This window comes from Pecten maximus, chromosome 10 (genome assembly GCF_902652985.1).
Source record: "Pecten maximus chromosome 10, xPecMax1.1, whole genome shotgun sequence".
NCBI classification, from domain to species: domain Eukaryota; kingdom Metazoa; phylum Mollusca; class Bivalvia; order Pectinida; family Pectinidae; genus Pecten; species Pecten maximus.
The window spans coordinates 20,426,428-20,442,254 of NC_047024.1; the positions used below are offsets into that span (position 1 = coordinate 20,426,428).

General features: G+C 36.0%; 2 protein-coding genes across 2 annotated transcripts; one reads left to right on the forward strand and one right to left on the reverse strand.

Moving 5' to 3' along the window:
- The first annotated feature begins 867 nt into the window (after window positions 1–867).
- LOC117335422 (uncharacterized protein CFAP97D1-like) lies at window positions 868–3,933 on the forward strand. The gene is made up of 6 exons (XM_033895397.1): window positions 868–1,080; window positions 1,274–1,344; window positions 2,026–2,147; window positions 2,327–2,450; window positions 2,890–3,006; window positions 3,732–3,933. The coding sequence occupies exons 1-6, from the start codon at window positions 978–980 to the stop codon at window positions 3,792–3,794; spliced, it is 600 nt and encodes a 199-aa protein (XP_033751288.1). The 5' UTR covers window positions 868–977; the 3' UTR covers window positions 3,795–3,933.
- A 1,535-nt stretch (window positions 3,934–5,468) lies between these two features.
- On the reverse strand, window positions 5,469–12,158 carry LOC117335423 (retinal homeobox protein Rx1-like). The gene is made up of 5 exons (XM_033895398.1): window positions 11,855–12,158; window positions 8,564–8,710; window positions 8,011–8,162; window positions 6,949–7,098; window positions 5,469–6,004 (listed from the first exon to the last, which is right to left on the reverse strand). The coding sequence occupies exons 1-5, from the start codon at window positions 11,997–11,999 to the stop codon at window positions 5,738–5,740; spliced, it is 861 nt and encodes a 286-aa protein (XP_033751289.1). The 5' UTR covers window positions 12,000–12,158; the 3' UTR covers window positions 5,469–5,737.
- Between the last annotated feature and the right edge of the window lie 3,669 nt (window positions 12,159–15,827).

The following is a 15,827-nucleotide window of genomic DNA, read 5'->3' on the forward strand; positions in this document are numbered from 1 at the left end:
CCCGATCGTTCGTCCTTCTAATGTCGTATAGAAATGTAAACTTTATTTTACAACAATTGTTGAACAAGTTATATTAGCTTATATCAATCATGCTTGTTGGTCCGGATGGAAGCGCGCGTGGGGTCTTACTGTGGGGGGAAACCGGAGTACCCGGGGAAAACCCACGTGGTCAGGCAGTTGACCCCATACCTTTTCACGTCCGATCGGGGAATCGAACCCCGGCCGCCTAGGTGAAAGGCAAGTGTGTTACCACTTTGCCATCCGACCACCCATATGCCGTATACAAACCACAGGTTGTTTTTTTTCATGATATGTGTTGTATCTAAACATCTATATAGCAAATTAGAGAGGGTTGTAGAAGGGAATTCCCTGGAATTATGTGTGCATGACGTCATCGACTTATGTGGTTTTGCATCTGTTACACGTAGCAACATTCTGTATCGTAGCAATTACAAGTAAGTCCAATAGAATTATCTGTATATCATATTTTTGAGCATCTGCATGTTCTGAAAAAAATAGGTCTTTCTTGCTTTAGTTTCAAAATACAGAGAAATCGAGTGTTAAAAATACATGCTTGAAGTGGTCTCTATACACGTTTACGTCGTAACATTGTTTTACGACGTTCCGGATAACGGCAACGAATACATGTAGTCAACACGTACGCGTGCACGTACACGTAATGTTGCTCTACCTCTCTAACGACATATTTCGTCTGAAAAGCTGTTTAAGACAAACAAGATTCTTCACAATAGACAAATTGTTTTAATGATTGTACCATATCAACCCTGTACGTACAAAGCCACTGATCCGGAGTCTTGGATATCGAAATGTGACGTCAGGGCTATTATGACGTCATGGCTATTATGACGTCATATGAATAGTTCGCTCACTTCCGGATGTTTGATTTTGTATAAGTTTAGTTTTTTGTTCTTTCTTCATCACGTTGAGACAATTTTACCTCTGTATTTACACGTACCATGCATCGAGCGTACCAGCCGCTTACGCCGGCGAACAACATCTTCTTGAAAAGGCTTTGGGATGAGAAGTATTTCAAAACACATAGAAGGAAGGTCGTTGCAGGTTTGTGTTATCTTTTTTACACTTTGCCGAAAATCAAAATGTCATGCTTATGTAAATTCAGATAGTACCTTACTTCAAATTCATTAAAAAACCCATGTTTATATTTTATCTCATTCTCAACAACGTTCAAGTTTGTTAACAATGTATGAACTGGCTTAGTTGGAAGTGCAAAACATTTTATATCATATTTCAGCCAAACCTAGAATTGATAACAAACCTCCAAAGACGTACATGCATTTACACATCAAACTGAAGAAGCTACAGGTATGTATTGTACGTTGATTTGACGTACAAAAAGTATTGGGGCGCAAAATTTTTACTTGTATATATTTCATGCATTTTGACGAATTTCGATGAAATTTTATGACTTTATGTTTTTTAACGGATTTTCTTGAAATTCCAACCACTAGAATCAGTAGATATTGTAGACAATTGTTAACTTTTCGTTCATTAATTTTTACCTGTGCTTAATTTTCCTGAACAGACCAATATATGTACCGCAATAAAAGTGTTACGTTTTGCTCGTTTTTCTTATTTGATATAATTTAATGCCGTTGCTCAAAGTTAAAAAAGAATGTGACGTCCAATATATCTTGAAATCGGCTACGAATAGAAGTTGATAAAGATATTATCAATATCAGTGGAAAGAGGAAATAATTATCTACAAGTTTGTGAAATTTCAAGAAAATCCATCGAATATTAATTTCAAAAAAATAATTGAAATCAAGTCAAATTTATGCCGCAGAGTGAAAATAGTATTCATCCCAATATTTTATGCACGTCTCTGTAGATTTCTGTCTTTAGATAACTTGTTTCCTAGACAATCACGAATACGACCGATTCCTGTGTATTTAGTTATGATAGTAAACTCTGTCATAGTTTTATCAACCTTTGGTGTGCTGTCTATCGATATTTTCAATCCCTGTTATATCGATCTTTGACCAGATGGAGGGAGAGCGATTGGCCTGTGTGGAGAGAGACAACAGGATCCTCTTGGAGAAAATGGCGCACATCATGAGATCTGGGGGTCGTGTCCACAGTCAAAACAAGGGTTACAGAAGGAAGAGGTAAACTGAAAGATATTTTTGAACCTCAGACGAGTAATGCATTTATTTAAAAATTACTGATAAAATAAATAAGGTAAATAACTTGTTTCTTTTTCATTCGTTATTAGACATCTACTGCATTTATTTATAAATTCTTGTGACCATGCATGAAAAAAAATCCATTATGTCCCTTTTTCTAGTTTGAACAAGACTAAGCGCCAGAGGGAGCTTTTACGTATCACACACGAGAACTTGGCAATCCTAAAACGGCTAACTTCCAAGGAACCGCACTATAACCACAACCGGTGGAATCACGAATGGAAGGTACGGCGACATCTGTCGGTAAACGTAATACGGGTGTCGGTATAATTTACTTCAATTGAAAAACGACAATGGATTTGTTGTTTTTTTCATTTATTTTGTTGGGTTTTTTTTTGGGGGGGGGGGGGGGGGGGGGGGGGGGTCTTTTTTTTTCTTTTTCCTTTTTTTTTTATGGTGGGGGATTGAGGGAATGGGGGGTTTGAGGGAGGTTCTAATATTATATTTTTAACATTTATATCCTATTGAATATAAATAGAAATAAAACTGAAAATAAAATCACGATTGAAGGGAGATAATCCAGCAAGTTTGAAGTTTTCTTGTAAATTAAATGCAGATTTCAGTATTGATGAAAAGAAAATTTAGTCAATCAACTTTTTTTAATTGCAGTTGTAAATATCATATTTTGTATAAAGTATACTTTGGTTTTGTCGTTCATTGTCAGATGAACCAGCAATATATGATGAACATCTCTAAATTCCCTCACATCTGGCGGAACAAACTCGAGCTTGAAATGAGAAAGATGCAACAGGCTGCCGCAAATCGCTGGATCGTCGACCAGGTATGTTTCTTTTTTTTTCTTTTTTACCAGACAGTCAATATTTGTACAAATGAGGGCTCGGATTTGTTTATCTTAGTCGAACTCTTCATCAGTCAGGACTCTCTTTGGATAAGGAAAAAGTTCAAATCTGAAATATTTCCTCTTAATAGCGGTCTTTGAGCTCAAAATTTCTGTAATTCCAGTAATTGAAACACCTTTGTAAATACGAAAATGATAAACTATTTTATAGAACCGATATCTACCATGAGTTGTCGTTCGTTACACCCACCAACCTGTAAGGAACGACGAATCCATTATCTACTACGTCATAAAACACGACACACAGCTAACGTAGCCCGCCATGAGTTATGGCCAAGCATTCAATCAATATGTATTTAAAGCAACAAGATACATCTATAAACATAACTTCACAAATATATTTCTAGTCCCTCTCCGGTGGCCAGGTAGAGCGTCCGTCTAGAGGTACCGGGTTCGAGTCCCGGTCTGCTCGTTGCATTGTTCCTCCCCTACAATCCACATGTCATTCTGTACTTTTCCTTTCCCACACATATATTTCCCACTTAACATACAGAAGGAAAAAAACCGTTCGATTTAGGTAGAGAATAGGAAGCCGAGCGAGCCACCCACTCTGAAAAATAATCCGCCAACCCTTTGATAAAATTCGGAGATAGCATCAATACACTTAAGTTTGTCTATCATCTAATTATTTCATGTTTCTCTTCCAGTTCCAAGGTGACAGTAAAGGACAACAGCAAAGCAACGGGAAGCCGTTCGAGTTCATACCATGACGTGTACACAATGTGTGTAGAATGTGACGTATGCGCATGTACTAACGGAAGTAAATTTGTCTCCATAAAACGTGTCTTCTAATGCTTATCTTTGTTACAAACGGTAAAATTAAAATAAATTGGGAACCAGAGAGACTTATAGAATCTTCGTGGTATTTATGCCTGCATGTCTCAATTGAGTTTCTGTCGACAGTCAAGAATATATTCCCGAGAGATGGAGATTTCTCTGTCAAGTCCTCAAGGTAGGAATTGATTATTTATTCTCAATATTTAAAAAAAAAATGTAATGTAACACAATGTTAACGTGATGTGATCGAATTGTCGCCATGACGTCATTGATCGATTTCTTGCAGTGACGTCATTGTATTGTTGCAAGAACGTTCGATCTGTCATACCCTACGAGTTACCCTAAGGGGTGACAGTAAATTCTTTTAAATAAATAGAATGGGAGACAAATCGAAACAATGGGGAAATGTATTTGCACACAAAATTAAAGACGTTCTAAGTGAAAACAACCAATTTCATTCTGTAAAAGTATTGCTTTATTATAATGAGAATAAGAATATATTTTCTTTTGCTTCAAATAGCAAACGTTACATATTTACATACAGGGAAGAGGTAATAATATTGTTATTTCATAATTAACTTACAAATATATATATATATACACATATCGATATAGAAGTCTAAGGCCTTGATTCATAAAACCGTTATCGTGCTCAACTTGAGGTTATGCAAGTACAATTTCAAATCTGGAAGCGTCGTAACCATTCATATATATATTTTATATCCTGGTATCAGTATTACAACATCGGTTATAAATCTTATGCTCACAAAGATTACAGATAGTAGCGCTGTCGATTAACCGGAAATGCCTCATAATTTGCTGACGTCACGGGCTATGGATTGCATTAAGAGGACAAAAAAAAAAAAAAAAAAAATGACCTGCAGTCAAAAAGTGGATTAATGGATTTCAAGTTAGCGTTATAAACGAATTCTTTTGCAGTAAATCATGGTTATCTAATAAATGGATTAGTTCATTATTTTCCATTTCATATGAGAGCTTGAGCAATGAGCACGGTTTTACAAGTACCCGGAGTGAGTTCAGGGTCACAGAGTCGATGTGTATAGATTGTGATTGGTTTTGCTTTCCTCGAGCAACCTCAGAGATAATTTTAACGAATCTTTTTGAAACTCCGACCCTGAACGCACTCCTTGCCTGAAGTAACTAAAATTCGTCCAGCGAATTTGCGTTGATTATCACAGTAGCTGCATGATGACGTTTGTCCGTTTATGTCAATATCCATATTTACTGCACTGATAAAATGCTGGCGGCATTGCTACCACGATATTGTCAAATTGCATTTTGCAAGCACGTGGACATCAAACATCGAGGGATGTTAAGTCACCCCCATTTCCGCAAGGCAGGAAGTAACGGTTGATGAAAATGTTACCAACTTACACGTTATGGATAAAAACTAAAATAAAACCGACAAATTCATGAATATATAAATGGCTCTTAACACCATATTGCTAAAACTAAAGATATACTTGGATTTGAAACAATTTTTTTTCCTAGAAACAGAGAAAACGCAAGCAAACGTCGTTGTCAGACGTACCTAAGATACATTTTGAACTGTATAAGCTTTTTTCATAAGTAAACTCTATTGTGACGTCATATGGCGACTATTTGCTACATGAACGCCGTTTAACTGAGATAACTCAAATGAATTTTAAAAAAGGGTGACAGTTTTTGTGATATATTTTCGATGTCTATATCAAAATCTATCATGAGAAAACTAATTCGTTTCATCAATTGCTATGAACAGCTTAACAATGAAAGACCCATGATACTTTGGGTCTGTATCAATTATGTTCATCCTCATACTGTGCCCATGCGCGGAAGGTCGTGTCTAGTTCAGTAATCAACAACACAACGATTCTCATTTGTACATATATTGCATCTCCATGGCAGCCTCGTGCTCACGTGCTTTCAATCGCAGTGCAGCTATACTTCCGGTCCGTCGATTCTCCACAAGACCAAAGTTTATGTATCTAGTTGTAAACGGATACGGCACCGGAAACACTGGTACTGATCGGTAAAACGGAAGTGGAGACATGGACAAGTTCAGAGGTGATATTTGTTCTCCGTTTTCATCATCTAATGTTTCGTCACTTCCGGTATCTTGGTTGCATTTGGGAACGGTGGTCTGAAATTATAACGTTTTTATCTTAGTCAAATAGTAATTTTAGGTTGGACTAATTGAGGTACTTAAAGAAATTATCTATATATCGTTTGTTTGTATCAGCCAGGATCATTTTGAGGCGGGGTCTCATTGTAGTAGTTGGTGACTATCTCACTGAACAGCATACGGGAGGCCCGTTGTATGCCATTCAGAGCAGTAAGGGTAAGTGGCTTGCCCAATGGGCATATCTACGACAACACAGACCGGCCCGTTTCCCAGCCGCCGGAAAAAAACACAAATCGACATGGGTAGGGAGAGTCGAACCATACACCTCGGATCTTCACCTGAGGTTACGTGGCCGGCACTCTAACCGACTGACCTATTGCGGCCTTTCGGTAAGATTGAGTTCCATTTGTTAACAAATATTGACTTGATTAAAAGGTCGGTAAAATGTGTGTCAGGGGTGCAAATTAATGCCTTTAAACCAAATTTACTGGATTATGCATAACTACCAAAGAGACGAATAAGAAAATAATTTGCAACAAAATCTAATTAATTAATGGACATAATACGATCGTTGAAATTTTACAATAATGTCTTTTTAGATGCTGTATAAGCCCAACCGATGTATATTATTTGGCTATAGATACAGAATAATCTTATCGAACTACAACATAATTATGCTATCGTAAAACAGACATGTGATCAAAAGTATTTAAATGGCACAAGTAGTTCTTAACCCAAATGCGTATCCAGGAGGAGCCCTCCCCCCCTAAAATTGCCAATTAATCATTTTAGCAAAAATTAAAACTAAGAATTTCACCAGAACACCTTATCCACTAAAAAGTTCATTCTAGAAAAAAAAAAGAGTACATCCCCCCTATTCCAACCCACAATCATGGATCCGCGCATGTAACCCCACCCACCAGCTGGGGGATAAATTGAGAAATAACAATGGCTCTCAGTACCTGTATCGGAGATCCAGTATGGAGATCGTCAGTCCGGATCGATGAGCGCGGAGCCGGAACATATTCCGTTTCTCGAAGATCCTGGAGTCCTCCGAAATTCCCCAACTTCTCATACTTGCGCCACTTAGCTCTACGGTTCTGGAACCATATCTGTTTCACAAAAGGAAAATTTTGTTAAAGTATTGAAACACTCGGAAGTGTAGCAAAAGCAATCAAATATAATTTAGTGAAATGTTGTTAAAACTTCCTTTAAGACAATACAATTGATGTTATTTAACAATTAAACGCTTGGTAGATTGTATTTATTGGCAAGATCAATGCAATCTGGGTGACAGATAAATAGAATGACGCCCGTTAGGGCGTCATGAATATTTATCTGCCACCCAGATTGCATTGATATTGACAATAAATACAATCTAACAAGCGTTTAATTGTTATATTTACATTAAGATACGTTAAACTTCACTTTCTCTTTGCTAAATCTGGGGTTTATGTTCAGCTATTTCCTCTGTTTGTTCAATTGCAAGAACGGCACATGTGAAATCGATTTCATTGTAGTGCTTGGTTTGCATTCAAATTGATGTGTAATGCAAAGCCTCGGCGTGACTATGATCAACAAAGCACCAAAATGACGTCATAATTACGCGATTGTTCTAAGTCGAAATCTTTGCTAGGTTTGATTCACCCGCAACTCATTGCCAAACTTTTTTTTGACGCTGACGGAAGTGACGTCATGTGATCTGGGCTGCATTTATACGGTGATCAATACCATCTAGTTTAATACAGGAGTAATGGGAGACTGTCACACAGAATGTAAATATATGAAGATGGATATACAAAATCGAAGTAAGACGCAAAGCAAGGAACAGTAAGAAAAAATCATAACATAGCAATCAACGAGAGATTTGATATTACATAAGAAGATTCATTATTTACCGATTCGCCAAAACGAACTGGCTTGTATTCAATAAGATATAGCAATATCTGGCAATGAAGATGTATCTTATATTTGAACCAATATTTATATCGAGACCAACCAAATCGACGTTTCACTTGACCTACCTGAACTCGAGCTTCCGGTAGTCCCGTTTTGTCGGACAACTCTTCACGCGCATTGGCATCCGGGTAGTGAGTGACTCGGAATACTTCCTCTAAAGATTTCAATTGATCCGCGGAGAAAGTAGTCCTTATGCGTCTTTTCTTTCTCGTCTCATCTGAAGTACCCAATGACTTGTTTTATTACGATTATATTCGCATATTTCATTTATTTACACTGTATTAGTTCTCTTTATGATAATTATCAGAAATTGTGGACACAAAATGAGGCCTATATTTGCCAGATGTTGCTGCATTTCTTGCGAGAAAATAACTGTATGCTCATACACTGCATTTAATGACTCAACGACCATGGTGCTGGGTTTACCAATATTTCATTGTTCAAAGTTTTGGTATGGGTAATGTTAAACGCCAATCTTGGAAAAGTCTTCCGTCTATAGAATGTTTGCTTCTAACGGTGAGGTTACCTTTCCATAAAATAGCAGGAAGAAAAGAACCAAATTGACGTTGATCATAACGTGTTCATATATATTATGCTTGCCGTCGCTGTTATGCTTACCAGGTAACATGTGTCCAACACCATTTCCGATGACGTCGCAGTGCTCATCGTCCTTTTCCTTTTCGTTTGAATTGCTGTCACTTTCCTCGCTGCTGCTGTGAAATGAATCCTCTCCGGCAGAAAACTCTGTCACATTAACCGAAGTTTCTGAAAAAAAAAAAATATAGCTGTCGATAGGATGTTGTAACGATACAAACCAAAAACAAAACAAACTGTGAACTGGGGTCACGAAATATAAGTACATTGACAAAAATAAGTATATATAATTACAACTGTATATACATTTTTTATGTATCAAACTCATGGCAGAATCGGATCAATTTACCTTCGAACGAATCAATCCTCGCCTTGTAAAACATTTGTCCGACAATGAGAAAACAATTCAAGACTGAGAAAATTCTAATAAATTTTCTATGACAAAATTAGTTGTTAACTTATTGAAATCTAACGACTTTTAAAACAAGTTTGACAGAATGAACACTCGCGTTTTACAACCGGAAGTAATGACATAGCTTGAATGTGACGTCAGGAAATCCCAATACATGTCCATGCACCCAGCCCAATAACCACACTGTGATTTATTTTGGTGATTCGAGCTCATAACAAGTAATTGTTCATTCTGGGTCTTCTCACGAGGAAATGATTTAGCTTTAACAGTCGCCTGACGTTGCTAGGAAGAGGCCATTAAAATAAGAGGTTCTTTTGAAGAGTTAAATGGTAGGAAACTAACAATTGGGGATGAAAGGAGACCTAGGGCTCACCTATAGTAGACATGGCGCAGATTGTCTTCTTTTAATTTTCAAAGATAAAACTTCAAAAAGATATTTGTGTGACATTGACGGAAGATTTAGTCATCTAATTGATTTCAATATTTTATTGACAAAATCTCAAGTTCTTTTGCTGTCTTATCTCTCAGATTGTGTCATATTTTAAAATATTGAACTATCTCCTCAATGTAGCTAAATTTCGCACCGTTTCGTTATATGATATGGGTGGCCGAGCCGATAGCCATTCGCCAAATACTTTTATCTACCGGTCTGATAAACCGTTATACATACTTTGGCCTGTCGTGCAGACTGGGGATGGCAGTTTTAATGCGTGACAGGGGTTTACTTAAGCAAATCTGCAAACAAATACTAAGATAGTATGTGAAAGTTCAAGGAAGTGTACATAGAATTTCAGAGATTGGAACGTATGACAGATTTACACAAATTATGATAAATACATTTATCTTTTATTTAGATATTGAAATATTGAAAAATTTGTGTATTGTAACGAAAGTAGAGTTAATCCAATAATATTGTACGGATTATAATGTGGTCTATTTGATATAATGTCATTTGAATTAGTAAAACATTCTTTCGGATACTAAATATCCAAAACTACATATATCTCGAACTTAATTAAGTACTTGTATAAAACTTTCTCCGTTTCAGTCTGAACCTGTTGAAACTTAAATTTTCATGAAACTCGGATTTTATCATTACCTGGAAGCTTAAATTTATTTCACATTTACTCAAAGGAAGATTTCATAACAGAGATTCATAAATACTTTATTATTACAACTAATGTTAAAAATTGTGGTCCTTAATTAAAAAAAAAGAACCGTATACACATAATTTTCTTGCATATCAAATTTGATGAAAACGAACCCATAAGAATTGTCCATATCTTGTGAGCTAAAAAAAGTTATTTGTTTCAAATATAAGTGAAAAACAGCGGATCTTCTCGGAATAGCGAAAAATCCAAATTATGATATACAGGGGCAATTACTTTTTCTTAGTCTTCGAAATGTAGATATCGATGCAGCTATAAACTTACAGTTACTCCTATGTGGAAATGTTCATCTGCCTGAAGACACTAATTTAATCATATTCAGAAATGTGCACAAGTTTATAAGAACAAGTAATAGATTTTGAAATACGTGATATTTGTTGTTCTGTACTTCATGCCTTTTGACAAATCGGAGAGCAATGTTACAAAGATATTACAAAAATATTGAATTGGTGACCTTTAGTCTTTATTTTGTCAAATATTGTAATTTTGTATTTGTTTTGGGAAAGGGCGTTGATAAGTTGAAAAAACTTGTGCCCAATCCCTTTGTACTTTTTGACAATAAAATATGTTTGAATCAATCCAAATTACTTATTGACACCAACAACTTCATTGGTAACGTCACCCTGCAATTGAACGTATGCTATGTGACGTCACGAAATTATGACAGAGCCAAAATAGCTCCATTTAAGATAAATGTTGTTTGAAATTGAGACATTTTGAACGTGCGGAATGTATATAAGCTTGTGTTTACCTTGTCGGAAATATGCACATGTTGACGTTTAGATATCTTGTTCTAATCCCTACTCCAATGTATCGAGAGAGAAAAATCAGTATCGCGGATAAGTAGCGCCGTTTATATGTTTAAGCACGTGCAATTTTATAAACCTCGTGGGACTTGTTAATTTGTCATGCGCACAGGTGAGAATAAGTCAACAAATTGATTGAGAAAAAGTAGAATGACTTGTAAAATCAAAAGAGAAATACATTTATATAGAAGTGGGCCATATAACATATAATATATAAAATCAGTGTAATTTAAATAAACCGTAAAACCATTATTTGTTTTATCATCCGAGATTACTGAACGACTGTATCGGGTTTTTTAGATTTAAAAAATATCAGAATTTAAATATCAAAGAAAGATTGGTTTGTCAATATTTAAAGACTCAGATCTCTTATTTGGAATTTTTATTTAAAAAACAACACTCATGCCACCCACTCTAGAAACTAAAGTAACGGCTTTGTCGGAGCTTTATCAAAAACAAATAAAACAAAAAACCGCGGATACAATGCAAGTGTTTCTTTTTTTAAATCCCGTGATTTCGAATAGTAACACGCGCCACTCAAAAACAAATCACTTCACGTGATCACATACCTCAAATGGTAAAAGTACAAAATTGATGATTGCGGAGGTATTCAATAAAATACTGATAAGCGTTTTTCTAGATTCAATTTGAAGAAAGAAAGAAAGAAAGAAAGAAAGAAAGAAAGAAAGAAAGAAAGAAAGAGTCCTAATGCTGATACTTTTAAGAAAGAAAGAAAGAAAGAAAGAGTCCTAATGCTGATACTTTTAAGAAAGAAAGAAAGAAAGAAAGAAAGAAAGAAAAAGAAAGAAAGAAAGAAAGAAAAAGAAAGAAAGAAAGAAATATACTTAATGCTGATACTTTTAAGACCATAATGTAAAAAAAATCTTAGTGACACACAAACGGAACATAAACTATTAAAGATAAATACCTGGTGTGACGTCATCTCTTTGTGTCTCCGTCAGGTATGTTTTAAGGTTGTCCTCGGTCCGTAGTATTGTATCAATTGAATGCTTCGTTAAAGTCCTTCTCAGATCATTCGATGTTAACTGATTTTCTTGCCGTTCCACGTGCATTTTTACTGACAACCCTGCTGAATCGATATAATCTTTTTCGATTTATCAAGCTTCTTTTAAAGTTTGTTTTATATAAACTGATGTAACAGCTCAGAATAATGTTGCGAGATCGGTTCAGTGTGAAGTCTGGTGTAGGTTTGTGGAACGACACGATTTCCTCAAGGTAGCAATACCCCCTGTCAATAAAGTCTAGATTTGTTTGCATACAGATGTATTAGGTGCAATAAATGTTGAAAATCTATCTAGAGTAATTCTAAAACAAGGGCTGTGATTGGTCGATTTCTAAACGAGTGCGGTAATCGACATTTGATTGACAACAGAATACTTGAAATGGCAATAGCATTGCTAGGGTGAAAGTTAATTCAGCTCATCATAGATAAAAGGAAAATTTATCAATTATAATGAATCAATTTCCGAACTTCTATCGTAGGAATATAAGGCGTGGGAAATGGGAAGGTGCTTAAATTGGGTTTATTTTTGCCGTATCGTTATTTGTGAAAGCTATAATCGATAACAAATACTGGTGACACTTAACTGGATAAGATATAAGTCTCAATTATATTCCTTCCAAATTGTATTATATTGTAAAGATATAAAGTAGTCAAATGCTATAAGATAGTATATATAGGAGGAATTCCGAAGAATGTAAATTTTATAATATATTGACAATTTAGAATAAAAAAGTACATGTAATTAGATCTATACGTGAAAACGTTGCATGTAGAATACAAAAAAAAAAAAATACAAAAATAACACTTCTAAACCAAGGTACCACTAGCAGTCAAAAAGAAGACAATTTAAGTCTCGATTCCGAGAATATTGCTCTGATTAGTAACGTCAAACAATACCAATTGTCGAAAATGTTCGTAAAATAGCCGAAGTACATTACTTAGTAGAATGCGGATATAGATGACTAAAGTTTTTTTGTTTTTGTTTTTTTTTGTTTTTTGTTTTTGTTTTTTTTCCCCATAAGATTGCAACTTATTGGACAAAGCAAAACTTCATGTTCTTGCTCTGCCCTGTATCCTTCAAAATAACAGACTAACCCAGCTATATATATCATACCACTTCAATTTGATACGAAATCCTACGACCAAAGATATCGCTCACTGAAATGTTATTCAGTGTGACGTTCTCAGAAAATGAGAATTGGTTAGATCAAGTTAATTATTGCCGAATTGCCGAATTTTGATCTCTGTCAATCCACTGCGCGAGGATGCAGGGTGTGAATGCGGTACTGTTCAATGGTAACTCCGTAACCCACATTCCTTCATTCAGTGCGCATGCGCTGAACAACCTTCGCGTACCAAGTGTAGAAAGAGACCCAGGTATCTGTTGATCTCTAAAGTTGCCGAAGACAGGTTTTCTAGGTCTAATAGTGTATAAAAGCATCTCTTGATGATCGTCCGGTGAGCACTGGCGATGAGTGACATGGGATGCAGTCTTGACAGCATCCTCAGCCCCAGGTGAAAATCGTACTATCGCTATTAAATAACAGATTTTCACCGGGGCCGAGGATGTCTTGACAGTCGAGGATCTATGGTGTTCCGTTAAGGCCTTCGCTCCTTCGCTTCTTCGTCATCGTGTTTTCGCTCCTTCGCGTTTAGGTGGAAGGAGGGAAGGAGCGATATTGGAAATTTGGCCCTAACGGACTCCATAAGGATCACTGTATTGGGTTGTAGAAGGAGAAATGGTCGTTTTTTCAGAGGAGTAGGAAAACGGGTTCGCAACTGCCGAGTCTTATGGATTGGAGTAGTTTACTGTAGAATGACGGGCACATATTCCCACTTATCAGTCCATAGATAAAAACAGATTAGGTAAAATAAACTGCGGAGAGGCAAAGAAACTTTCATCACAGAAGAAAGTGCTATCGTTAAAAAGGTTAACAAGATTGTTCGTACCCGAGAAACTGGTGGTGTGTGCATTGTCTCTATCACCCAATAGAAGGAAGTGGTCTACAAGCCGTCTAGTCTAGGTCAATGTCGCGGCATCTTCGCTAGCCAAGGCGTTCATGGAGTGTAACGCAATCAGAAGCGTTGGCTAGCGAAGATGATGTCGTGGGTACGTAATATGGTAGGTTATTGTCTGCTTCCTTCAAGATTTTTAAAATCTGGCGCGTGATGCAGACGGTCGGTAGTTGCTGAAAAATCTTCTCTCTTGCATCTGCATATGTCTTTAAATGGGGCTTCACTCGCTGCTGAAGTCGTAGACGGCATACCTCTAGTGGGTTTTCTCGCTCCGACGTGTGTTCTTTACACTGAAGTCGTAGACGGCATACCTCTAGTGGGTTTTCTCGCTCCAACGTGTGTTCTTACGCCAAGTAATTGTACCCATTGTGTGCATATCAACATAATTTGCTTGAAATAATGATAATAACAAGAAATAATTGGATATACCAACACAAGTCAATGCCACGTCATATCGGTAGAGACGTAAACAGATTAAGGGCATATAATAGTTTGTTTGTTTTTTGTTTGTTTTTTGGTTGTTTTTTTTTGGGGGGGGGGGGGGGGGGGGGGGGTTCCATTTAACCGTCAATGTATTAAACGTTTGGCATAACGTTCCACTAGAATTCTCTTCGTTTCATAGTGTTGTACTTGTGTCCGTGGGTATACATATGCATTCCGATATATAAGAATACGTGCCGTGCAGTATTTCAAAGTTTTCATTTCAAAATTATATTTGCATTCAGAAAACGCTGAGGTATGCGCCAAGGAAGTATTATTTGTCCTTGTTTGTACATCGCCGTTATTAATATTTGGCGTAAATGCCGCTTGTCCAAATCAAGTTCCATTGTTCTTTAATAAAAGTGAAATTATCCTTTCAAACATGACATGGAGCTGTAATTTAGACAAGACCGTCTCCGAATCAGTAGGTACAAAAAAACCGCAATTTTCCTGAAAAAGTTCAAACCAGGTTGCACAAATGTCACCGAGATTGTTGGAAATCTATGCAGTCAAGGTTTCTCTCTCCTTCATAGCAGCTAATTTGGTAAAAATGTCAAAAATTAAGAAATTTATGTAGATTTATAAAAATTATGTTTCAATAAGTCTCATGACCTGTCCTCCACATCAAATGTGCTTTGTTTGTACATTGTTGTACATATGTTTTTCTCTGTAAATATAATTTTTTGACGAGAAATGAAATAAAGTTTAAAGTTTGGTACGGGATAAACCAACGGACTTGTGGTAAAATATTTAAGTTAATTGTGATTCCGAGAAAATTGGTTATGAAGTCTGATTTCCACTATCAGAAACTTAATTGCGTTTCAAACTTAGCAAAAGTGTTTTCACTTTATCTAAAACGGGTATTAAAAACTAAATACAACTTCCAAATGTATTATCTAATTCTTAGATGGATAAATGAAGCATAGAAGAGTTATGATAAATATTTTATGTTTATGAATATGAATTATCTGTTGTTAAATACTTTAAGGGTCATTCCCTCGTTTGAATAAAGTTAAGGGCGTCAAAATTAAACTTACTGGAAAATATGTTTTTTTCCCCAAGTACATGTAGTAAAAGTTATAAACTTTACATTAATACGGCAGTTTTGCTCTCAAGATAGACCAAAGTTCTTCGAGTATTAAATCCTGAAAATTCTTAATTCGACCCGAAGTATCACTTATTACCGCAAAGACATACGGTATTTGTCTACAATACGCTTTTCCCGGTATATTGCATTACATGTAGGAACAAACACTCATATAATTACATGTATCATTCAGACATAGATTTCATCAATAGAAATGTGCATGTCTCTGATGCCCGAACGAAAGGATGCCCCTTTAAATATATCACTAAATTTATTTGTCTTTAATAATTGTAA

What these genes read in the sequence shown, in the direction of transcription:
- LOC117335422 (XM_033895397.1), top strand. Translation starts at nt 978, where the DNA reads ATGCATCGAGCGTACCAGCCGCTTACGCCGGCGAACAACATCTTCTTG. An exon ending in TCAAACTGAAGAAGCTACAG is followed by an intron (nt 1,345 to 2,025) that starts GTATGTATTGTA and finishes ATCTTTGACCAG; the next exon opens with ATGGAGGGAGAGCGATTGGC. An exon ending in ATCGCTGGATCGTCGACCAG is followed by an intron (nt 3,007 to 3,731) that starts GTATGTTTCTTT and finishes TTTCTCTTCCAG; the next exon opens with TTCCAAGGTGACAGTAAAGG.
- LOC117335423 (XM_033895398.1), bottom strand. Translation starts at nt 11,999, where the DNA reads ATGCACGTGGAACGGCAAGAAAATCAGTTAACATCGAATGATCTGAGA. An exon ending in AAGAGATGACGTCACACCAG is followed by an intron (nt 8,711 to 11,854) that starts GTATTTATCTTT and finishes TTTTTTTTTCAG; the next exon opens with AAACTTCGGTTAATGTGACA. An exon ending in TACCGGAAGCTCGAGTTCAG is followed by an intron (nt 7,099 to 8,010) that starts GTAGGTCAAGTG and finishes TTTGTGAAACAG; the next exon opens with ATATGGTTCCAGAACCGTAG.